The 26,449-nt window shown below is 40.9% G+C and overlaps 1 protein-coding gene across 1 annotated transcript in view; it reads right to left on the reverse strand.

Annotated features, from left to right (window-relative positions):
- The window catches only part of LOC117560808 (ankyrin-3-like), a 103,057-nt gene that overhangs the window by 40,893 nt on the left and 35,715 nt on the right, over positions 1-26,449 (reverse strand). Inside the window, 20 exon segments of the mRNA XM_034237860.1 lie at positions 3,407-3,479; positions 5,350-5,445; positions 5,556-5,654; positions 5,769-5,867; positions 6,780-6,878; positions 7,144-7,341; positions 8,945-9,043; positions 12,466-12,564; positions 14,685-14,882; positions 14,990-15,088; positions 15,607-15,705; positions 15,861-15,959; positions 16,688-16,885; positions 17,812-17,910; positions 18,254-18,352; positions 19,760-19,858; positions 21,450-21,473; positions 22,314-22,499; positions 24,020-24,118; positions 24,965-25,063. Of these exon segments, the coding sequence (XP_034093751.1) occupies positions 3,407-3,479; positions 5,350-5,445; positions 5,556-5,654; positions 5,769-5,867; positions 6,780-6,878; positions 7,144-7,341; positions 8,945-9,043; positions 12,466-12,564; positions 14,685-14,882; positions 14,990-15,088; positions 15,607-15,705; positions 15,861-15,959; positions 16,688-16,885; positions 17,812-17,910; positions 18,254-18,352; positions 19,760-19,858; positions 21,450-21,473; positions 22,314-22,499; positions 24,020-24,118; positions 24,965-25,063 (2,260 nt within the window).

Consider the following 26,449-nt stretch of genomic DNA (forward strand, 5'->3'; position numbering starts at 1 on the left):
AAATGCAGAGGAGACAGAGACAGGCCCGGCTCCAGGATGAAATGACTGAGGGGGCTGTTAAAAAATCCGAGGGGGCGATTTTTTTTTTCTCACAACAACGAAAAATACTGGCAATGTAATGAATTGACACACCAAGCTTTTTTCCTTCTCACTGCTCTACAATCTCTTTGCTTCTTTATTTGTATTCCGGATTCACCCCTCTCATTCTGTTCTTTTCCTCTGATCTTTAATAACAGATAGTACATTATTAGATGGCTGCACTTTGGTTAACAGACTAACATTGATTTCCTCCATTTATAAATTGGCTCTGTAATTATACCATAACCTTTTCTCCTCTATCCTTTAACTCGTCTTCCTATACAGATGTTACTTACTTACTATCTATCTATACAAATGTATCTGGTTGATTTTTTATTTCCAGGATTGAATGTTCAGACCAAGGCCTAAAACCTGGCATTTCATAAGAAAGTGACTAATATATAAACCAAATGTAATATTGGATAAAACACTACACCAAATGGACAGACACAGATTCAAAGTAAAGTCCCCTGGTTTGTCTCTAGAGTCAAACTGCCATGAGAACAATCAAATCAATGTTCCACAATCCGCCACTAGATGTCGCTCATTGTACCAATACGGTTTATATAATACAGATTACCACAACAGAGCTGTGCAAATGAATTTCCCCCTGGGGACAATAAATCTAATCTAAACTAATGTAATATTCAATCCCATACTTGGCAATTGAGAACATACATTCGTAACTTACCTCGTTTAAAGTACTTTTGTTGTAATACTATGAATTTATCCAATATCTCGTGGGCAGGTACATTGAATTAGAAGAAGAAGTAGTAGAAGAAGAAGAAGAAGAAGAAGTAGAGGTAGAAGAAGAAGTAGAAATACGCTAACGCTACAAAAAGGCACAACACTGTTACTCTGTTTTTACTGACATGTAACATGTTATTTCACCTTGCTCTGTTTTTTAACGCACATACAAAAACGGGAACATTTTCGGGAGTTTCAACCTGGTACCGGCCACCAGGACTTTGCCTGGAAAACGGGGACGTTTTGGTCACCCATCCGACTGTGTTTACAGCTAAGCACACACGCTAACATTAAGACTACAAGCTCACTTGGGGTTGAGGCTTGTTTACACGTTGCTTGACCCACACATCTGATCTAAACATAGTAACGTGTGTTGGGGAAAATAATTATTTAAAGTTATTTAATAATCGTGACATTTATTGTACTTTTTGATGGATTAATGATGCTCAATGTGAGGGGGCAAATAAGACAACTGAGGGGGCAATGCCCCCTTTTGCCCCCTCGTGGCACCGGGCCCGGACAGAGACCAGAAGAAAAATCTCCCTGAATACTCCTCCTGTCTTTTTTTTCCTGGTGGAAGCCTGGCTGCATGTCAAACTGGCAGTGGGGATAACATAATGATGAAATAACCACCCTCATGTTCCCTTTTTTCATTATTATTGGGCAACATTTTTCTTTCTTATAGCCTACACACTGACTAAAACTTGAAGTTAGAACAATTATGTAATATGTACTTGACAGTTAACTAACGATTATTTTCATTGAAGGGAAATGTTTTATTTATTTCCTCAATATTTTTTTTTTTTTTAATATGGCCAAAAATGTTAATCAGTCCTTAAATGTCTTGTACGATCAACAACTGTTTGAGTTGTTACCGAACTGTCATAGAAGCATAAAGAAACCATAAACTATTTGAATGTAAGGAGCTGGAATAATACAATTTAGATTGTGAATCAACCTGTTTAATTGATTATCAAAAGATGTACTTACTATACTTAATATTTAACAAATAATCATTTAATTTCTGCTGCTCTAGTTGACAGTTAAAGACCTTCAGCATACCAACTGTAGTAACGTCCTCTAATGCCAGTCAGGGATTACAAAGATACTCTACTCTGAGAGACAGCAGAGCACAACACAACACAGAGTTAAGTTGCGCTAAAGATGGTACAATTAGTGTGGCTATAGTATCCATAGAAAGCATGAGAAGAGATGCGCGCACACACACACACACACACACACACACACACACACACACACACACACACACACACACACACACACACACACACACACACACACACACACACACACACACACACACACACACACGACAGCCAGAGACCAGGAGTGACCCTCACACCTACAACTTAATAGGATTGGCTTCCCCCATATAGGAGTAAACCGAGATGTGGAAACGCTGTACTTCGTTTAACACACACACACACACACACACACACACACACACACACACACACACACACACACACACACACACACACACACACACACACACACACACACACACACACACACAACAAAATATGAAGGAGTGAGTGCTGTCAGCTGAATAAAGCCAGTCTTGTGCTGCTTTCTGTTTCTGAAGGCGAATATCATTGTACCGCCTTGCACGAGTACAAATGTTGATGTATTATGCGCACAGTATAAACAGTTTATGTGGAGGACATAAGGCCGTGGAATCCTATTTACAATTCCTGCATGGTAGTGATAACACACTGAATCATAGTTATGCCAATGAGGATCTTCATCATACAGCCACAGTGCAAACTCATCCTTTATCACCTGATATGTGTGTGTACGTGCAACTTGTTGAGTCTAGCTGTATCACCTGACATAGAAACTCCAACCCCCCCCCCCTGAATGTCCACTAGGCAACGGCCCATGCACAAGCTCATCAATTTTGCAGGCCTGTTGGCTCGCTGGTTCCAAAACAAAGGGCAGAAGACTGAAGTGGGCAGCATGAAACAATGTGACCTGGCAGCGCTACAGAAGCTATTCTGATGCTAACTATGTTACGGTGAATGTTGTGTTATTTATTGAGGTTTACAGTGAGACAGGATTATTTCATTTACTCAATGCAGGACTTTTTCATAATCGGTCATGTGAACTCTAAAGTGAGTCACATTGGCCTTGTTTTTATTTTTGAGTTGCAGTGAAAATAACATCAGTTTGTGAATAGAAACAAACACTTTAACCTCCTTGAAAACCAAGACCAGATTCAAGGGTAAAACAGCTCAAAAATAAATGTCTTTAAATAGATTTATTCCAAAAAGTGGAAGTGCATTCAGATTCTTCCCTTGATATTATCTATTGAGATGTAGCAGCAAAGCTGAATAGTAGTTTCCGGCACATCGGCCCGGACTGTGAGATTTACAGTGAAACATGCATATGTTAATGAAATGATATCACATAGCACAAAGTAAAAAATCAGGCAGTGCATTAATATAACTTATTGTTATCAAGCTGCAGCAATAGTTTGCAAGTATCAATTAATGACATTTTAGTAATAAATGGCTGATAATGAGGAGGCATTAGTAAAACTATTGCTTTTTTCACATACCTTCATCGTCAGACATGTCGAGGAACTCATTCATGGTCTCTGGGACGTTGATTTTGTGTTTTTCTGAAGCACTCTGTAAATGTCGAAACAATATGAACAATTCAGTTTTGGCAAAATAGTAACAAACTAATCTTTGTTCTGGAATACATTGGTTTGCTAAAAGAAAAGTGAAAAATAATTGAAGTTATTACATTTGACAGATTTTACATAATTTTCTATGGATATTACGATAATATCTTTATTGTGAATACTTTGGTCTCAATAATTGTGTTGTGTTCCAATTTGAGAATTTGAGTAAAATTGCGGCATTATATTTTTGAAAGAATACGATAACATACCAAATTATTTGACTGCTGATATCTATACTAAACTAAGCTCTATACTAAACATATTGAAGGTGCTATATCACCCCAAACTATAAACATTTTAGAGACAATTGTGACAAGATGAGTGTCTACATTCCAACCAAAGTGTGACCTTCACGTGTGTTTCCTAATATGGATGTTAAAGTGAATCTGAGCCCTGGCCCCTCAGGCACAGTAAGATGTAATGGTGCTGTGTGTGTGAAGGCCACACATTAACACACACAACTGACCACAGGCTGCAGATGTAGGTTCAATAGAGACATAAAACAACACAGAGGCGTCTGCACAGGGAATAATAGATCCATCACACAGAGGAGCAGGGAAACGACCTTGATCTTTAAGTAACTTCACTGTACACAGAGACAGTCACAGCTAATTCACTTTGCTGCCGATTGCGCAGGATCCTCAGTGACCTTTCTGTCCCCCCCCCTCACTCCTGTCACCTCTCCATCATCCTACTCCTTCCTCTTCTTTACTACTTTCTCCTCCTTCTTCCCTCCCCCTCTATCTCCTGACATGTGTGTGGATCAGATCGCTGTTAGTGACCTGAGCTATTTGAGGAGAAACCTTAATCTCCAATCTCTTTGTGTCTTAATCAGGACAACTTCACACATGTGACCCAGCGTGACTTACTGACTTACTTGCTGGCTGATTTGCAGGACACACACACTGACCCCACTTACAGTATGATGCTGTCTGACCAGCCAAGTCTTAATATGAGAGGGGAATTGGTCTCCATTTAGTTCAATACAGCGGCTCATTCAGGAACACTAGTGGTTGTAAATGTTTTTATCTAGAAGCGATAAATAATTGAAACTTTACTTAAGTATATTTAATGTTTTTAGCTAACAAACAACCACAATTCTATACTATTTATCTCACATTGTGAAGTTTTAAATCCTTACTTGCCTTGATGTTGATTGATAACTTTTTTAAAGAGCTTTAAGTTATTTTCCTATTCAGAAATAAATAAAAATGAATAGCTGCCTGCAAAGTAGGAAAGCAATTAAAACATATCACTATTTTAATACTTTGTAAATAAGTAAATGAGGCAAAGCATATGAGATTTAGTAGTGTAGGAAAACACGTAAAAAGTATGGTAATTTCAACTTTAAAACTATGCTAAATTCCCACTTTTCAAATCATTGTATACTGTTTCATATTCTCTGGTACAGAAGAATCAAAAATATGAAACAACTTTTTAATTATAAACAGGTTAATTTCTTGGATTTATTGCATTAGCGTGGCTTTTGTATTCATATTAGGGTTGAAATGGTGATGTGATTATATTATTATCTATATATTGTGTGCATTTAATCATATGAGTTAACAGAAAACTGGCCCTTCAACAGTGTTTTTTTTTGTCAGACAGTTTAGGTCTGACAAATAAACGGTTTATTTCTATTTCGAGATGTTTATATTGTAGTATTGTTTATTTCTACTCTTTTAATGTGTTATTATGTGCAATGTCTTGTTTTGTTTTATGCTGCTGCAACAAAAACATTTCCCAAATTGGGATGAATAAAATACCTCTTATCTTATTTGATGAGATACCAATGAAAGGACTTAGTGTCTCACCATGGTGGTCAGGTTTTCGTCCGTCACAGGCCTCAGAGTGTCGACCACAGAGATGTATCCGAGACGGCGGGCGATGGACAGGGCAGCGTTCCCATTCTGAGCAGAAACAGGAAGTTATTCACAGGAGGCAGACAGAAAACAGAGCGTTCGTTATTTCATCAGCTCTGTTGGAGCATGTGTGTGTGCCAGTGTGTTTGTGCACTGACCAGAGTGAGCTCGTTGGCCGAGGCCCCGTGCTGAAGCAGCAGGTTGATGATGTGGGTGTGGCCCTGCTGAGCCGCTTGGTGTAGAGGAGTGTACCCGTTCTACAGACACACAAACATCCAGGGAATAATATGATGATTTAGAAGATCTATTATATAAAACTACAACATTGTGCATGAGAGTGTGTTTAGGTGGGTGAACATGTGCTTTTATACCTTTGTTTTGCCATTCACTCCGGCATGGTTCTGCAGCAGGATGTTTGCCATCTTTGCGTTGCCATAGTGACAGGCCACGTGCAGCGGTGTGTAACCCATCTGCAGGAGGAAGAGACAGAGACGTTAAAGGGCGACGAGAGGAAAAAAGGTGGAATATACCCTATACGGACTGAATACCTCATCTTGTTACATCACAGTTTCTTAATGAACTAGCTTTTATGTTAAAGTGAATTAAATGCAAGGTACCAAGGGCTTTTCGTACACATTTGAATTATTATATGAGAGAAAACTCATGGTTTATATGGGAACAATTTATTAACCTCTTTGTCTAAGCATGCTATCTCTGATTGTAAATACAACGTCCAAGCTGTGTCATATTTCATGTCCTTGCTGAATTATGAGTACAGTGCATTATGGTAATGGAGGAGATCAGTGAGTGAATAACCTCTTTGCTGTAAACAACTGTCGTGTCAGCACAAATACACACAGACCCACGTACACACAGTACATAACCTTGTGTTAGTCCAACCTTCAGCTGCTGCAGGTTTGTCTCAGTGAACGTGAGCAGCCTTTTATGGGGCCCATATGTGTGTGTGTCTGTGTGTGTGTGAATGAAACTGGCAGAGTGTGACTGAATAAAAGAGCATGTGTGTGTGTGTGTGTGTGTGTGTGTTTGCTGCAGTGCAGGGAGCATCCATAAATGCATGAACACCTTCCACTCAGGTAGCAATCCTTTATTTATGTAGCACCTGAGATGATCGCAGACTAGTGTGTGTGTGTGTGTGTGTGTGTGTGTGTGTGTGTGTGTGTGTGTGTGTGTGTGCCTAAGAGTGTGTGAAGTGGAATTTATAGCCGCTAATAAACTTTACAGAAAATTCCACTTAAAAAGGAAAACACAAAAGTGATGTGTGATTGACGGCTTTTCACCAAACCTTAGCGGCTAAAAGAGATATAAAGACCCTATCAGTGTGTGTTTCATACGTTTATATATAATATCTGAGAAAGCTTCACCTTTGTTTGTGGGTTGACATCAGCACCGTGGTTGAGAAGGACTTCTGCAACATTGACCTTGTCCTCCTGAGCTGCTAAGTGGAGTGGTGTAAGTCCGCTCTGTATAACAGGAAAGGACACACACAATCATGTACATTATGCTGGGAGCACATAACAAGACTGAAACATGCTATCTCTCACAGGAAACAGGATGCTGGAAACATACTTTAAAGACCCATCTGTTTTTCTACAGTATCTTTATCTCGTTCCCAAAATGGTGATGCTAGCATTAAAGCAGATCTGCATTTGTGTGTTTGAAGAATCTGCATAAAGGAATTCACTTGTTTTGTAACTGAGCATACTGCAGCTACGTCACTGCTCTCACCTTATTGCACGTGTTGACGTTGGCGTTCTTTGTCAGCAGCAGGGACACCAGGTCCACGCTGCCCTCCTGCGCTGCCAGGTGGATCGGGCTGATGCCCTGCCGCGTCACTGCGTTGGTGTCCGCGCCGTACTCCAGCAGTGTGGTCCCAATGTCCATTTGGTTCTTTTTGGCAGCGATATGGAGCGGCGTGTAGCCATTCTGAGGCAGGTTGAAAGAGACGCAGGAGTTAAAGGGTTGGAATGAGCTCTTTTTCCTCTGTGTATTATTTTTTGTCTATTTCAGTGTACTGAGAAATGGCAAGCTCAGAGGTTCAGTAGAGGGCCTTTTACATCATGTATTAATTTGGGTTCTGAATCTAAATAGAATCAACTTCATACATTGAAGACTATATGAAGTATAGAAATGTTATAGGATGGCCATTCAATTCAATAACACATATTACTTGAACAGGACAGAAAAGTATTTGGCTACACTGGAATGCCAACTAATGAGCTTCGATAAAAAGGAGTAATAATAAAAACAAGGTCAGAAGTTTCAGTAGTGCATTACACACTGTAACTACAATCACAGACTGAATATAGAGGGATAAAGGTTTGGCATCACAACCAAAAAGGCGTGATGCATAGATTTCCATATCAACATACAGTATTATGCATTTAGTTATGACACAAAATCTAAGGTGATGTGATCTAACAATTTGTTCTTAGCCGTGGATTGATTAAAGTGTCAAAATAAGTGTGTCTGTCATCCAATAAATGTTGATGAACATGATCCACGTGAACTACTTAAGTCACTAAAGTGTTTATAGTAACACCTATGTCACAAATTAAAAAATAAAAATTCTGATCTTCCTGTCTTTAGTCCAGAGATATGACGCATGAGAAATGTGTTCTGCGATGACTCTGATCATACTCTGTTTGCATGTGTGTGTGAAATTGCTTCTAGACAAGGAGACAGATTGATCCCTTTCCAAAAGTCCTTAAATTACACAAAGCACACACATTTAAGCACCCAGCCAAATTAAACACAATTTATAGAGGTAGAAAACTAAGAGAAAGGGAAGCAAAGAGACATGACGAAGAGTGTGGGAAGGAGGAAGGAATAAATAGAGCTAGCTAGAGCACGTATAAATTAGCTTTACAAGCTTTTGTCTCCTCTAGCGGGGCACATTAAATGTTAGTTGACAGCCGAAAACAGTCATTTCCTGCCGTATTTTGGTTAGTGGTTCTGCCATTCTGCTCATACTTGCTCTGTGGTTTTGACACACTACAAAAGCAAAGCAGGAGACTAACCACAACTCCACCATGTGTCAACGGCCATGTGTGAAATGTCTGTCGGACATTTCAACAAGAGCAACAAAAGTGTTTCTTATGAGAGCTTTTTATTGGGAACACACAAAATATACAGCTCTGGAAAGGACTTCAGAGAGTGGGTGGTTTTGTCGTAGTGGAGGACTGTTGAGTAACTTAGGACATGTGTAACACAGTCCTTTCACATGTGCCCTCCAGTGCTGTTTTACAAGAAATAGGAAAATATAGCAAACCACCAGTGCCAATATGCTGACAGTATGAGCTACATTTTGGCTGGTCGAGTGATTTCAAAGAATTTGCTGAGCTCAAAGGAAAAGCTGCATATTCACTCAAAGAATGGACAAGAGGAACTGGGAGCAAAAGGGTCACTATTACATGTTCATACATTACATACACAAGATTTCCAATGGTGTGAGATGGCACTGAGAGTAAAAGCCAGGTAGATTATTTGTAGTTGTAGTATGTGTGTGAATGCGTGTTTGTGTGGATACCTTGGCGGCAGCGTGTGGGGAAGCTCCCTGATCCAGCAGGAGCAGAGCCACTCTCTGATTATCGTAGTGAGCGGCTACATGCAGAGGAGTTAGCCCACTCTATAACACCCAAGCACACACACACACAAGCAAGTAGCAAAACACCAGGTTAGAGGATTGCCGAAAAGTAAAATAAAAGAACCAGTTTGTTAATGCCATGGAGGGAGATCGACATCAAATTGATGGAAGAAAGTTAGTGCAGGAAACAGTTTAAAGCAACAACATAATGCTGAAACCTAGATCAAGAAAAAGCTAAGGGGGATAATGTCTTGGCTATAGCCACTTAAATCCATCTCGACAACGTCACATTTGATCCCATTGTTTTTTTTAATGGTTTATTTAGCTTAAGTAAGATCATTTCCACATATAGTAATGCAGTTGTACACCCTACAACATGTGAACAGACTTTGTCGTGTTGTTCATCTTTATCCTACATGTTATGTGAAACAATTTTGAATAGCACCAAAGTTGGAGATAGATGATTTTATGGGACAGTGATGAATCAATTATTCATATGTTAGCATTAGTAGGAGGAGCAGCACCATTAGAGTGCTAGCAGCAGCAGTAGCAGCATGTTACATCTTATATTAGGGTTGAGACCCTAAAATAAAATGGGTATGCAAGTTTGCGCACTCTGAGCTACACCCAAAGTATTCCAGTCACACAGTAATCAGCTTATATCACAGGAAGCTCCCTGAGCCCCTATTATGTCCTTCATATTGAAAATAAAGTTGAATTTACTCGGAAAGAGTGAGCAGAATATATCCTGATAATCTCATGAGCTGTTGTGATGTTACCTGGAGAGATGTGAAACTTAAATCATATTTTGGGTAAAAACCTGAAGAAATCAAATAAAGTTTTGTTGTCTCTCATTTTTCAACAAAACAAACCTAACTTAAACCAAAGTAAAGGTCTGATTTTGTTGTTTTTTGGACTGATAGTAGGACACCACAGAGCAGTGTGGAAGCTTCATTATCATACCTGTTTGCCATTATGCTAAACGCTCTCAGATGGTGGCACACACACACGCACGCACGCACGCACGCACGCACGCACGCACGCACGCACGCACGCACGCACCCACACACACACACACACACACACACACACACACACACACACACACACACACACCACACACACACACACACACACACACACACAACTAGCTAAATAAGTGCATCAATATGTGTGTGTGCATGTGTGTACAAATGCGTTTGGACACGGCTGCATGCGGAGGTGGAATAAGTGCATCACCAGGGGAATAAAAGAAGGTTTTCTCAGCACGAGCATCTGTTGGCTCTGTTGTCCTGGGATCAGTCTTAAACCTACCTCACAACACCCCCCCACCCCCCTTATCACCTCCACCCCTGTGTCCTGTTGCAGCTTGGATAATACAACAGTTTACTCTCCTATCTGCATCTGACGAAGAGATAGGTTGGTGTGCTCCCTATCTCTGTTTCTTATCCTATATCTAATAGAACTGCTCGGGTCTTGATAGATTGAGTGGGGAAGTTCATGAGATCTTTCTAGAGGGTTATCAAGAATAACTTGTATCCAATGACCTTTTCCCTCTCTGTCTGTGTCTGTGTATTCTCTTGTTCCGATTAACCCAGCCAAATGTTTTCTTGTTTTGTGTCTATATCTACACCGGGATCCGGAGTCGAGGCTGATCCTCTTGCTGTAGTCCTGTGTCCTGGATCCTCTATCCTGAGTTCTGGATTAAGTCGTGGACTTCGGGTCGTGGCTGAACCTGTCTCTGCGGTCCTGCCTTGGGTCTCGTCATGTTGCTTCCCTGATGGCTTCCACAGGATTGTTGCTGACATCCTCGTGGATTCATCTTCTTATTACAGACACATGCATTTCCTAACATTCGGTCTATATGCTGTAAATGTATTATCTCTTCAATTTACACACGGCATCTATTGCACGTCTGTCCGTCCTGGGAGAGGGATCCCTCCTCTGTTGCTCTCCCTGAGGTTTCTCCCATTGTTCCCCTTTAAACTGTGGGTTTTCTCTGGAAGTTTTTCCTTGTACGATGTGAGGGTCTAAAGATAGAGGGTGTCGTTTTTCTCATACTGATATTCTGAACAATCTGTGCTGTTGTATTTGCTGTAAAGTGTCTCGACTGTAGGCTATTTTTATTATATGTACAGCACTTTGGCTCGACCAAAAATCGTTTATAAATGTGCTATATAGGGTTGGGAACCGAAACTCGGTTCCAGATGAGAACCGATAAGAAAATGCCGGGTACCGGGTACCCATACAAAATACACAATTTCGGTTCTGCTTAACGGTTCCTAAACGCGGTAGACCCTGTATTCCAGCGGGTCCGTCTGCACCGCGGTGCTGCGGTGACCCGGTGGAATACAGGGCGGACCTGGAGAATCACAGAACGGCCGGTCGTCAGCGGGCCGTTGACGGCCGGCTCGGTACGCTGACGGCCGTTGACGGCCGGCTCGGTACGCTGACGGCCGGCACCGCCCTTCATTTTTTTAAACGGCATCATATAAATTGCGCTGACAGGCGACAGAGGTCCACAGTTGCCCCGCAGCGATGCCCCCCCGTAGACATTTCACGAGCTCAGTCACTTCATAACACCAAAGATAGGTCGCGGTAAACACTCTGAAGTGAGGCTCCACTACACTAAAAAAGAAAAAGAAAAGGCAAAGTGTAATGCCTGTTAATAGCTTGCCACAGGCATAGCTCAGTTAAAATAAAGCACAGCTATTGTGCAATACATTTGTATTGCATGTATATTTTTTAGTAACAATTTCAGTTAAAGCTTTTAAGAATAAATATATTTTTGTTATCTAAACGTTTGACCTCTTTATTTTACAATTTTGGAATCGAAACGGGGAATCGATAAGAACCGGAATCGATAAGCAGAACCGGAATCGAAATCGGAATCGATAAATTTCAAACGATACCCATCCCTAGTGCTATATAAATAAAACTTGATTTGATTTGAAAAATATGTTGAATAAGGGTAAGCGTAAACAAGACTAGCAGGATGACAAATGGCCACTGTCACTGCCATTTTGGACATGTGTTGCCCCAAACACACTGGAAAGCTAACTGTGTGATCCACTACTTGTGTTTTTTATATAAAGTAGCTTTCTACAAACATATTTTATAATCCTATTAGCTCTATTCCTAGCTCTTCACAGGATATTTTAGGGATTATTTGAGAACTATTTACTCTTATCCAGGAACACATTGTTGTCGGTTGTTTATAAACTCTTTTTATACTCCTGATGCCATCATTTGCTCTGCTCTGTGTAGGAGTGTCTCCTGATTAATACGTGGAGCGATGTCTGTGCCAGGGAGGGAGCAGGGAGGGCCCTGCTCAGACAGCTCATGTTTTCCAACAGCAACACATCTGTAAACACTCTTAAGAATTATTGTCAAGTTCAAGATGGACTCCCTAGAGTGTGTTTCTGCACCAGGCTTCTTCTTCTCCTTTTTAAAAGACACCTCACCTTTCCAGCAGCATCAGGAGCAGCTCTCTTCTGCAGGAGGAGACTGGCCACCTCCATCTTGCCGTACTTTGCAGCCACATGCAGCGGACTGAACCCTTTCTGTTGAACACAAAATAAAATATATCAACAAAATGAAAGACAGTGGGAAAATGGAGAGGAAGTATTCAAACAGGAAGTCAATGTTTAGGTTGTTTTATGTCAGGACCTTGTAGGCCTGGGGTCGAGCTCTTCTTCACAACAACATATTTTCTCACATAGTTGTAAATAACTCTGTTGAGTAAGAAGATCTTCAGAAATGAAGGATGTGTACAAGCACTGTAACAGATACTTAGTTTTACTTAAAGGGACCAAATGTGGTTTATATCAACTCATTTAGTGAAATCAAACTGTTTCACTGACTCGCTATGTCTCATGGATCTTAACAAAAATCGTTAAATGGGCTTATATACCCTTACGTCATAGGCTAACTAACTACTAACGTAACAAGAGACACCTACATGAAAACGCAACAAGACACCTACCCGAAGTACAATGACCACACACATTTAAAATACACCACACGCACAAATGAATAGCATGCAGGGTTAAATAGAAGAACAAATGAAAATATGTTTTAACATTTAGTAAACAAGTATGTTTTCCCTTTGTATGACATCTGACATATGACACTACCTTTTTAATTAAGCTGTAATATATTTTTAAAGCTATACAAAATTCACTAAATCAACCTTTTTATAACTTGACCTATAAATGAGTATTATCTGTGCTTGATTAAATTATTAATATCAACAAGCTATGATACACTGAGAGACTGAGCCAAAGACCCCTTTTTCCTCGTGCATTCAGATCTATAAATGGCTGCTGTATAATGTGATTATGCTAATCTGGGCTTCTTCCTGTGTGTATGAGAAGATATTTAAAGACATTAGGTCATATTTTCCTGAAGAATGTGGGTCTTCTAGTCCATGCTCTGAAACACATGTCCTAGTTTGTCTGATTGGTTAGTATTCATATAGACTAAAGGGTAATGTGAGAGAACACAGGTTGCTTGATACAGGTTTGTTTTAAATGTTATAAAATTGTAAAAATATTTATGATCAAATGTTTTATCACTAATTAGTAAATTCAAGGTTTCGATCTCACAACTCCTCTATTGCCTTGTTTGTATGACATCATTTCATTGAACAGCTGACTCAGGTTACGTCCCTAAAGATGTAATTGTGTGTGTGTGTGTGTGTGTGTGTGTGTGTGTGTGTGTGTGTGTGTTTGTGTGTGTGTGTGTGTGTGTGTGTGTGTGTGCCTGAGAAAGAGGGAGAGGGAAAGAGAAAGCGTGCGCATTGGCACCATGGGGTTTACCGTTCATTAATTTGTTCCACTGACAGGGGTCACCTTGGAAGACAGCCCCCAGCAACATACTATCACACACGAAGTCTACGCTAAATCTCTCTTTGACCTTGATCCGTGCAATTAGTCACATGTGAAACAAACGGCACCAAAAACTGACATCATTCCCCCACAGTGGGTCGCTTTGACAGAAAAAACCCTCCTGAGGTAAAAAAGAAGAAGAAGAATTGTCTTACTGGGCCAACACGATTACTACCACTGACCTGAATATAGACACCAGCATTCATTTGATTCTCTATGTGACAGAACCTAACATGCTTGAGTCTTGTAGGCTGGTTACAGGCAGGTTATTGGTCTTATAAATGCTCTTGTCACAACATTATATCTCAGCAAACTCTGACTGATAAACATCATAAGACAGTCTCTATCGAGGCTGTAAACTGGTGCCCACTAGTGGAGATACAAAGCACTGCAATATTGATGATGGTCTTTTCAGTGATGCTTGGGTCTTTAAATTGATTGATTTCTTTATTTTCCTATCATGCACACAAAGCGCATCCCTCTGGTTTTTGAGACAACAAAAAGAGTGCTGCAGTAGTCCAACAGTTCATTATATTACAACATTTCTATTATCGTTTTGTGAAAAAATAAAAATAAATCCTTTCCTGAAGCACAACTCAAGTCATTATTTAAAAAAAAAGTACCTGCCTATGTCCTTAGAGAAAGGACAGTTAATCAAACAGTCAACCTCTTTCTCACTTTCCCCTAGCTCACACATCACTTTGTCCTGAGATTTCTGTGTGTACTGGAAATAAATATTGACATCCAACTCCATGACTTTATGCGCTCAAAATAAGACCCTCCATCAGACTGACCTTAGTTGAGGAGCAGAGCATGGCTCCATGCTCCAGCAGCATGGCAGCAACATCTTGGTGTCCTTCGCGGGCAGCCAGGTGAAGGGGGGTGTAGCCTGAGGTGGTGGCAGCGTTGGCCGAGGCGCCGCACTGCAGCAGCTGCTGGACGATGTCGACCTTCCCCAGCCGACTGGAGATGTGCAACGCTGTCTGGTCATCCTGCGCAGAAGGAGAGAGTGACTTTTGGACCCGTATTTCATCATTTTGTTGTTTTTTTACTTCCCGACTGGTGAATGGTGATTGATAATGTAGCTCGGTGTTCTAACCTTGGACTTGGTCTCAACCTTGGCTCCGTTCTTCAGCAGGTATCGGACTACGTCTGCCTGACCCGCCCGCGCTGCCATGTGGAGAGATGTCTCTCCTCGCTGGAAGGCACACAGAAACAGTTGTCAGTGATGCAATGATGTGGGATTTATACACAAAATACATATAATCTAGTCAAATTAACAATGAACAAAAATATAAATGCAACAGTAGATTTCCTGAAGTGGAAATAAAAGACACGAGTATGTCAAACACCTCCTGTAAGAGTGCCTGAGAAATACAAATAAATCTGCAAATGTTTGTGTGGCCTTTAAGTGTGACAAAGCCCAAGAGTAATGTAAGGTTATGTGTAATGATGACACACAATGTGAGAAAAAATAAGCATAGAAAAATGAAACGTTTTTTTAAGCTTAAATTTAAAGTTTTTTTAAGCTTAAATTTACTTAGAGTAAATTGGGAAGAAAAACAAAAAAAAGTATGCATTATTAATAATAATAATAATAATAATACATTTGATTTATATAGCGCTTTTCCTGGTCCTCAAAGTGCTTAAATAATATTTATTAAATACATTCTTTGTGCATTTTATGTAACGGTGCATTCCAAATGATCCGCTCACTACGTTGGTGGTGTTGGGGGAGGCTCCGTGGTTCGTCAGTGCGTGGACAATGTTCTCATGGCCCATAAAGGCTGCCACATGGATGGGCGTCAGGCCAGACTGCAGAAAAACAAGTTCAAACAAAGACAAACGTTATTAAAGCAGGTCACAAGGTATAAAATGACACACGTCAGCATAGTTAAAGGTCAATGCAGTTTTAAAGAAAACCTTTCTGGTGCCACGTGCAGATTCCATCAGAGAATAGTGCTCAGTACCTCAGTGACAGCCTGGATAGACGCCCCGTGTTTTAGCAACAGCTCCATGACTTTGACTCTGTTCTTCTTGCAGGCAATGTGAAGCGGAGTGAAGCCATTCTGCACATGGAAAGAAAAAAAACTCAGTGTAAGGCTTATACTGTAGTATCTGCACTGTAAGGGATGAACTTCTCCACAGTCACAAGACATCTGTTGCTGCTTTTATTTGGCTGATAAGGGGAAGCAAATGATATGACAGGAAATGAATGGGTGGTACAGAAAATGTCAGCTGCAAACCACAAGGGTGACGGAGAAACCTTTCAGTACCTCCACTCCTCCATTCTGCCCTTTGTATGGATCTGTGTCAGTTTCAGATCTACATTTCAGGATTGATTATTCCCAGTTTCACCATTTTTCCACTTTTCTGCTTCATGTATCAATCTGATGATACTTTGTACCCCTTTGTATATCAGTCCTTTTCAAACATTGGTGCAGCGAAAGGCTTTTGGCTGGCACATTTGCATTGCATTACCTTTATGATACAACAATGGTACCTCCATAACACAAAACCGCAATCTGCACAATTTCTCTATTAATTTGGTTCTTGATTCTAATAAAAGAAACCTTCATTTAGACAAGGAACATTTTTTGGACTGAATGGTTGTTTTTGTCCAGAAAAACCTTGTATTCACACCTAGTAGTCAAAGATAGAAGTTGTTTTTCTCTGTTGATTCACAACTTCTACAATACATTATATCTACTTGATGCTTTTGTCAAATAGGACAGTGTAACACATTTCCCCTCTGTGGGACGAATCAAGGTATTCTGATTCCAACACTTTTCCTTACCAGAGCCTTGGCGTTGGGGTTGGCCTTCTTGTCCACAATGAGCTTGGCCACCTTGTAGTGACCACAGTGGGCGGCGACGTGCAGCGCCGTCAGGTAGTCGTTGGTGACGTCGTCCACCGGCACGTCGTGCTGGAGCAGGAGCTGCACACAGTTCAGGTGGTCCCCCTGAGTGGCCATGTGGAGCGGGGACAGCCCGTTCTATGGTGGGGGGGGAGAGAGAGCGAGACAAAGAGAGAGACAGACAGACAACACACCCAGACGGACACGTAGACAGATGGACAGACACACACACAGTAAGTTAGGGCCGGTCCATGCGCGGCACAGAAAGACTTTGAAGGAAGTTGTTACAGGAGGAGGGGACGGGTGGCGCAGTGGTCTGTGCGTTTGATCATCAGATCAAGGGGGCGTTGGGGAACTCCAGTTCGAAACCCGCTCCCGCCCCACTGCGTCAGGCCGTTGTGTCCTTGGGCAAGACACTTCACCCGAATTTGCTCCTGTGGGTATTGTCCACAGTACATGTATAATATCAATGTGTACTTGTAAAAGCGCCTCGATGACTTTGAGGTGTGAAGATGGGCGGTGTGGCGCAGTGCATTGATCAAGGGGGTGAAACCTGCCGCTGCTGCGTCTGTAAAGCCGTTGTGTCCTTGGGCAAGACACTTCACCTGAACTTGCTCCTGTGGGTATTGTCCACAGTCGATGACCATTACATGTATGTATGATCTGTATGTGTAATGTGTATTTGTAAAGCGCTTTGAGAGTCATTGATAAAGCGCTATAATAAATATAAGGATTATTATTTATTATTATAACGAGGTCATTACAACAATGTCTGGTTTGTTACACTGGTCGTCCTGCGCGGTCAAACTGTTCAATCACTACACAGCGACTGTTGTGGAGAGGTCGCACAGATGTTATGCAGACAATGCGACAACGCTACACCTACGACCTTCTGATGGGTTAACAGGTGTCAAATAGTGCTTAGGAAAGCTATTTACAATGTTATAAACAATGTATAACCTGTTTTAAGTGTCAATCAGTGAAAGAAAAACATGTGTTTGTGAATTTTGCTTTCCTATTCTGAGCTAAACAGAGTCTCCTGAATGTATCGTCCCACTAGCTACCTTGGTCTTGGACAGGAAAGGCGCTCCTCGGTCCAGCAGGATTTCTACAATCTGCTCGTGCCCGCTCCTCGCCCCACAGTGAAGAGGTGTCAGACCGTCCTGAAAGTGAAGAAAGCCAGGAGTGAATAAATCACAGGAGACAAAACAAACCTATCCCTTCTTTTTCAACAAACATTTAAAAATGCATCTGGATAGCAGTTCTCGCATAACGAGCAAATAATAAAAGTATATAAAAGTGGCTTGTTGTGTATCAAACATTTACTGATTTCCACAAAAGGAATGTCATTGAATTAGGAAACATCATTTGTGGAAGAAAGGTCTGCCTAATGAACTGCCTTTTTTGTATCCAATGCATCCAGGGTAAAAATAAAGCTGCCCATCAGAAACCAACAGGACCAAATGTCGAACAGTTTTCTGAGGAGACTTATGTCCACAGTCTCACCTTGGTCTTTGCATCAATTTTGGACCCTCTGTCCAGCAACAACTTGAGCATGTTGCTGTTGCCTCTTTTTGAAGCCACATGAAGCGGTATGATGTCATTCTAAACAAAAAGGAGACAATTGGTATTAAGATTTAGCAAATTAGCAGCAGTGCTTTATTGTTTATACAAAAGCTAACATTATGCACGCCCATTTAAAAGTAAACAATTCAATGTAATTAATTAATTAGATATAACACGTTGTAATGGCTTAATTTCTAGTTCTTAAACAAACCCTGCAATCTCCTCATTTAGAATACATAGTATTTTATTATCAACAGCTCCGTTGTATAATACCATTTATCTCCACTGTTGTAGCATTCCTCTTTTGACCTAACCGGTAATCAGTGTCAAAAAGCAGCACAAACACTAACACCCCTTCGACACACCAGCTAACAAATTACGGGCCACTGCTGAAACTGTTTAGTCTACTGAGGAAAGAAGACCATTTTAATGTCACCCAATATTCCATTACAATGTTGCTATCACAGGAAATGAAAAGTAATACTACTCTACTGAATATAATCCAAACATTTGTTTAAAGTGAGACAGCAGCCTTGTAGAGTGTTGCACCTATTATGAACACTGAGAGGGATATCAGCTTGTATAACAATTACACTGCTGGGTTTATTTAAAGGACAATAGGGGATTTGTTTTCCCATGCCTACTTGAACTAAATGATAATGTTGCCTCTTTTAAGTTGGCGTTGTTTACAGTGTGTAGGTTTGAGAAAAAACACAGCGGGCTGCAGACTGCTGCAGAGCTTTGAGGACACCCAAATAAAAAATATCACACATCCTTTTTAACAAGCCATGTTTTATTCACTAAACGTTTTTGCCTTTATAAGGGTGCTGTCGGACAATTATATACAGTCAATTAATCAATCAAGCACCTTGTAGTTCAGCATCATTATTAAGTATATAAAACAGCTTTAAAATCAATTCCATTTTAAAATACAAATTAGCCAAGTCTTTCTCATTAAACCAATGTCATTACACTCAAATGTCTTCCATGTCTTTATAAATATCCTGAACCATTTTCATAGTCTATCTGACGTTGATTTAACACAATAACACATCCATCTTTAACACATTTTCCAGTCTAGAATCGAAAATATAATCCAATGCACTGTCTACTTCTTCTAGTTTAAATTGCCCAGTTTGAAAATCCAGTATTCTTTATCTCATGATCTCCCACTGAAATAGACAGAGATGCCTTTATCAATTCCTGTATATGCAAGGTAAGACACAATGAATGTGTTTCATCATGCAATGTGCTACAACTGGCCTATACATATCAGTAGGCTGAATAATAAATGGAAACCTGAACTGAACCAGACTAGTGTTTCACAGCTGAGTATGATTATTGTGTTCAGCATAAAATAGCATTATACTATCAACACCTCCGCTCTTGTTTACCTTAAATGTTGGTCATTCCCCTCCCAAACAGCAGAGGGCAGAATAAACTCACCCTAGCCATGAAGTCTACAGCAGCTCCTCTGTTCAGCAGGAGCGTGGCCACGTTAATGTTGCCGTAGTGAGCCGCGATGTGGAGGGGGGTGAAACCACTCTGGGGATTGGAAAAAACGCGTACAAGACACACATAGAAACAGACAAGCACACGCATTACATTTAAAAACTATACAACACATGAACAGTGGACACCTTGAGCTTTACATCAGCTTACACAGACGAGGACACACTGTTACACGGACACCTGACTTTTTCTCACAGTGTCAGAGAAAGTCCTTTTATCGAAGCATCAAACATGGGGCCAATAGAATGCTGACAAATAGAGGAGTTCAGTTTCAGATACCAAAGGAGCTTCTATGTGCTTTCACTATACTGAAAAACAACTCATTACACCGTTACACCCGGTAAAGTAAAGTTAAGCTTGAGTGGCAATCAATAACTCCAGTTTGACAGATGATATTTACCGGTAATCTGTCTCATCTCAATTACAACATCCTGATCCTTTCTTAGGTAAAAAGTGTCCTGCAAATGAACCTAATGTCCACTCATTCCAAATGAAAGTAATTTCCCAGCAAAACCCCTAGCTTAGCGACCAACAGCTGTCAAAGCAATACAAGGACACTGGAAACAATCTGTCCAATGAGTGAATGAGTCTCACATTAAGCTATCTAATCATCGACATCCCAAATCCAAATAAGCAATAATCCGGAGAGCAGGTGCTCGGACATGTGTATCTCTGCTGATATCTGGTGTCCAAAAAAACCCATGAGAAGCCCTACAGCTTTGAATAATGTCAGAAGGTATTTTATACAAGCATAACAGAACATAAAGGTCCCCAAACATTAAAAGGAACCACACAAATTCCTGTTCCTTATAGTCAATCTGTGGACCAAAATCCATCTTCCATCGTGCAGAGTATTATGCAAATCTGTGTACCACGATGCAGGAGCCTCAGATCAACAAAACCATTTTTGGATGAATCATAGCAGATAACTGGCCCGCCTGCCAAAGCCAGAAACAATGCCAACCAAAACAGGCGCACTCATGTGGAGGCCGCCTGACTTTGGTGTGACGAAGAGGCCAGTGTTACCATAGAAGCAGTGTTGAGGTAGCTTGTTGCTTTGGTCCCATGCACAATGCTTTAGGTGTAAGGGTGTAGGATTAGAACAACTAAAATCAATACAGGATAGTAAAACTAATCAGACTAACTGTCCTGCTGCTAGGAGGCTGGGTTCTTTACAGCTTCATGGGGATTTGGTTGCCATGCAGGTAATGGACAAACCGCTGCTTTTCAATGAATGATAACCACTTTTCATGCTAACACCGGTTATCATGTTAATCAGTTTCATGGAAAGACTGTGTTAGGTCACATTAGGACGACATTTTGTCAACAGTCAAAATGAATTTTCCATGAAACCATTAGAAAACCTTGATAACTCCAAGCCTCCAGCCTCAGGATCTACGATATCAGTTTTAGTAAAACATGCTTTTACTCTGACTTTCTCTATGACTAGCAACATCAACTACATGAATGATAAATGTAGAGGAAGATGAGGAAACAGGAAGTGACAAAGGGCTGCAGAAACACGAGTGCATCCATTCAGGGGCACTGAGGTGTTTGTTTGGTATTTCAGAGTTTTTATGAACTGCAATGGAGAAACTAGGTAATGTACAGAGTAGAGGAGTACCTCTGTTGTTCTATTCACCATCATCTACAGAGTGAGCCAAGAGAGGAGAGAATGAGCTGTTAGTGAGCAAAAAACAGAAAAAGGCCTCCACTGACAAGAAGTGGAGGAGCAGAGTGAGGGGAGAAGGAGCTCAGCACAAAATTAGTTATAGTTAAAGGTTGTTTTCACATTCAAACTAAAATCCTCCTCCAGCACGATCATACAGTACATTCACATATTCTGGTGATCTCCTTGTTAAATGATGTGATTAAATACACAAATGTAATATGTATATATGACCCAAATATGTATATATGTTCATTTAATTAATTTCTTATTTTAAAAGTTACTTAACTGTATATAATTTCAATTTTATATTTAATTGTATTCATCTTTAATCTTGTGTGAATCTGTGCTGTCCTGTTTTTCAATCTTACCCTGTTGCTGTTTACACAACTGCATTTCCCCACAGGGACTAATACTGGTCCATCTTATCTTATCTTAAATGTGCTTCTGCTTCTTTCCCCTTTCTGCCAAAAGAACATTAAAAGCAAATTCAACCAAGAAAGAAGAGAAAAAAGCAGCAAGAAAGGAGAACTGACGTAAAAAACTAAACGATCAATAATCAAAGACACAATTAAATAACCAAGAGATAAAAAAAAACGTTACCAACTGTTAGAAAAATATCACTCGTCACCGGCTTGAGCTTCAATATCAGGACACATGAATGGAAGTAGTCATCACATGTTGTACCATATGCTCTGTATGGGATGACTACTTCCATTCTTGCAAGGATAATAAATACATGTATCCTGATATTGAAGCTCAAGCCGGTGACGAGTGATATTCTTCTAACTAAAGATCTGGTGTTGGATCAGCTCTCACCTTGGACTCGACGTCTGCGTTGTGGTCGTTCTGCAGGAGCAGGGCCGCGGCCTTGGTGTCATCCTTGCGGGCAGCGATGTGCAGGGCAGGGAGTCGTACCTTGCCCTTTGTATCGTTCTCCAGCAGCAGGGAGACCACCTGGTCATGGCCCTGCTGGAGGGCCACCGCCAGAGGAGTAAAGCCGTCCTGCGTGTGAGGAGAAAGAGAGAGAAGAGTCACTATGGGCTGCAGCGGCGCAGGAACACATTACTGGTGACGGAGCTGATATGAGATGGTGTGACTGGATGGATGATGTGGGCAGGTTCGGAGCAGGGTCATGGAGAGATGGGGCTCCAATATTACATTTAGCTGAATTATTATTGTGCAGCAGGCATTGAGGAAAGCGATGCAAGACCTCTGAGACCATAACAATGTATAATGCAGCTAGTATAATGGATATATGTAGGCTTTTCCCTGTGTCATATAAGACACATCTGTTATATGTTGTTCAAATGGTAAGTCTGGGAACAAGAAACAGATCATTTAGTTAATTGTGTCACTATAGGAAACACATGGGCAACATTCATATGCCCCTTCTTTTGTTTGTTATTTTTTCAAGAAACACATGAGAGATGACTTTATGATTGTAACTGGAGGTTCGTTTTTCAAATCTTTAGTTGCCGTTTAAAAAAAAATGATTTTGGGTACTCTAGGGGCATATTTGAATTTAAAATAGAAACTAAGGAGTTCAACATTAACACAGTCTGACCTCCTTGGAGAGTTAAGGACAGTAAATCATCCCTTAATAGCCCATGTGTCAAACAGATGTAGAGATTACTGTACACATTCTGTATGTTCTCCTACCCATAGAGGCCCCTAATGTAAGTTACATAATGACATGATGGGCTGAAAACTCTCACGTCTATCTCCTACTCACAATACTCTTATGATGCATAATTCAGCTAAAAGCTCCCTGCCACAGCACTGCAGACTTCAATGTCTGTGTGTGCAGATATACATGTATTTGTGTATGTGCATGCAGATATCATGTTCATATAAATAGTGTGCACATCAGTGTGTGTGCAAGCCTATTCTATGTGTAAGTGAATGCTTGTCCTGAAGGGTGTTTGTATTTAACCATGTAGCCCATACATGTAAACCAGTGGACTGAAGACAGGCTATTCCATTAGCTCCATCAGCTTTATTTCCTTATGTGCACGTGCTTTGTGTGTGTGTACGTGTGGAGACTGATAAGTATGGTATGGGTGTATGGGTTCCACAGGCTGAGCAACGTAAATCAGGGCAGTAACAGCGGCAGCAGCAAAACGTGGAGGAGAGGCAGCGAGCGGAGCGGACCTCATCTGTGACCCACTCAAGGTCACTCTGCCTCCTCCACCATACACTACCAATCAATGGAGCTCTGCTAGTCCCTCATGAGGAGATGAGGAGGGAGGAGGGGAGGAGGAGAAGGGACAGGCAGAAGAGGACGATGTGAAGACAGAGAGGCAGACAAAGTGAGAATGTGAGACAGAAAGGACACAGAGGCAGGACAGTGAAGGAGAAACGGGAGAAAACAGAGAGGAGGAGATGGAGGTGGTTAGTACAACAGATGTAAAGACCACACATGACCGAAGCAGAGAAAATGCATGGAGACATACTGTACCCGTAGGGAGGTGGACACAAGACTTACACATGTACAAACAATAACACACACACTTGTACAGTACCTCAGTGGCCATACTCTGGCTGGCGCTGTTCTCCAGAAGCAAGCGAACCACCTCCAGGTGATTCTCCTGGGCGGCCATGTACAGGGGAGTGAAGCCATTCTGCAGAACACATGGACCAAAACACACGCACATTTACAAACAGGCTTACATTTCACTTTGCTGAGTTATACTACAAATGGATAAAAGAAAATTGTTGTCAATTCAGATTTTGGGTGCATTTTTCCTCTTTGGAAAAAAAGATCTTATTGACAATTGTATCATTTTGTCAATGACAGGGAAATGATTCACATATTGTGATATTCAATTAAGTGTAAAAAGGACCAAAAAAATACAGATCGTTTATGTTTTTCTCAGTTTTATATGATATCAAACTGAATATGCTTGGGTTTAGACTTTCAAAAGTAATCACCTTGACTTTGAGAAAATGAAAAGGACATTTTCACTATTTTCTTACATTTTAAAAGACCAAACAAGTAATCTTTACAAAACATACATTAAACGAAAATGAATATAATCTTATGTTGCAGCCCTAGTTGCTGTTACATCTCTATTGGCTGTTTCATGGTTTGATAAGACCAGAGAGAAAGGAGGTGCTTGAAATCTATCCTCTCACCTTGATCTGAGAGAGTTAAATGTAAAATGCAAGGACATCAGTTTCCTGAGAGGCCTAGTTGGCGTGATGCCAGATTGTTTCAGAGAGGATCTTTCCACTGAGTGATTCCCCTCAGCGTCAGTGACTCCATGATACAGTATCACTCAAACAAGTGTATGATGCATCGCAGCACTGTAGTTACATTCAGGTTATTTCAGACCAACAGGACCTTGCTGTCACTTTGACATTGTGTATGTGTGTGTGTGGTGTGTGTGTGTGTGTGTGTGTGTGTGTGTGTGTGTGTGTGTGTGTGTGTGTGTGTGTGTGTGTGTGTGTGTGTGTGTGTGTCCTACCTGAGATTGTGAGTTGACATTGGCTCCATTTGTGACCAGCTCTTTGACGACTTCCGTTTGTCCGGCAAGCGAAGCTATGTGCAGAGCAGTGTTTCCTTTCTGGATTACAGGGAACAACCACAGGAATGTGTGTTAAGCTCTGTCGCACCTGTCCAATCATATTGCTAACGTGCGTCACTGTTTACCGCTATAGTCTGTATGTATTCATTTCAGTATCTAAGTGCCCCATGAATCCCCTCACGCCCCTGAGCAGACTTTTGTATCGCTGGCGTTCCAGCTCTGGCATCTCCCTGCTCTGCCAACAATGTGTCACTTCCGATGCCCCGCGTCCTGCACATAAATGAGCTCTCGCCAAGCCGCTGCCATAAATATAACTACAGGAGGCATTTTATGAACAAGTACTGAACCTTGTTAAGGCAGGTTCAACCCCCGCATATACTGGGCTCTGTTATTAAGTGTTGTTGTTCAATAGTGATCACCTGTCAAATGTACTGTAAAGGGTAGCAAGGAAACCATATCTGTTCAGGCACAAGGTGGATTAAAAGACACTTAAAAGACTGTTAAACTGTAGCTAAAGAAAAGCGCTTGTACTTTACTGAGATTTAAGACTTTTCTCAAGTACAACTTATACTATGAGTTTATTATCTGCTGTTATAATCAATCGGCTCTCTCTCTCCTGCCTCCGCTCAAAGACACTAAGACACTGGCTGTCTGTGAGAACACATGAAAGTAACAAAACAAAAAAGCAGCCTATATTGACTGTGGGAGGCGTATGGCGCAGTGGATAGAGCCTTGGTGGTGGGATCAGGGGGTCACAGGTTCAAACCCCACTGCAGTCAGCATGTCGTTGTGTCCCTGGGCGAGACACTTCACCCCAAATTGCTCCTGTGGGGATTGTCCACAGTATTGAGTATGTAAGTCGCTTTGGATAAAAGCGTCTAACAAGTAACATGTAATGTAATGAAACAATCTAAACAGCTTTATTCTTCTGCAGTGTTCGAGTCAATAATCAAGAACATCTTAAGGTTTAAAGTTCCTTTGATTGGAATAATCTACCTGTACAAGGCGATCTAAGTCATCTTTTCACCCCCTTTAAGTGTAAGCAAAGGTGATGTTATTGGTTTAATAGTAAAAGCATAACATTCTCCCAACAACTTGCACGACCTGAGCACTCTATTCACTGTAGAAATCATAACCCAGAATGCACCATGATTTTCTGAACACACACAATGAAAAAGCTCCACAAATATATTGCAATCCAGTAAAACAACACACTCTTCAGCCCCAAAAGCTTTCAAAAAGAGTTGAAAGAGATTCTCTCTGACAGTCTTAACATGGTACGCATCACGAGAGCAGCGTTTGTTATAAAGCTGGGCTAATGAACTGACGACAATGCCACAACAAGAGCAGCACAGCAATAGAGGGGCATATATACAATTAAGTTTAGTATTAAAAACCCACATAGCCTAAATGTAACACACTGTA

This window comes from Gymnodraco acuticeps, unplaced genomic scaffold (assembly GCF_902827175.1).
Source record: "Gymnodraco acuticeps unplaced genomic scaffold, fGymAcu1.1, whole genome shotgun sequence".
In the NCBI taxonomy this organism is placed as follows: domain Eukaryota; kingdom Metazoa; phylum Chordata; class Actinopteri; order Perciformes; family Bathydraconidae; genus Gymnodraco; species Gymnodraco acuticeps.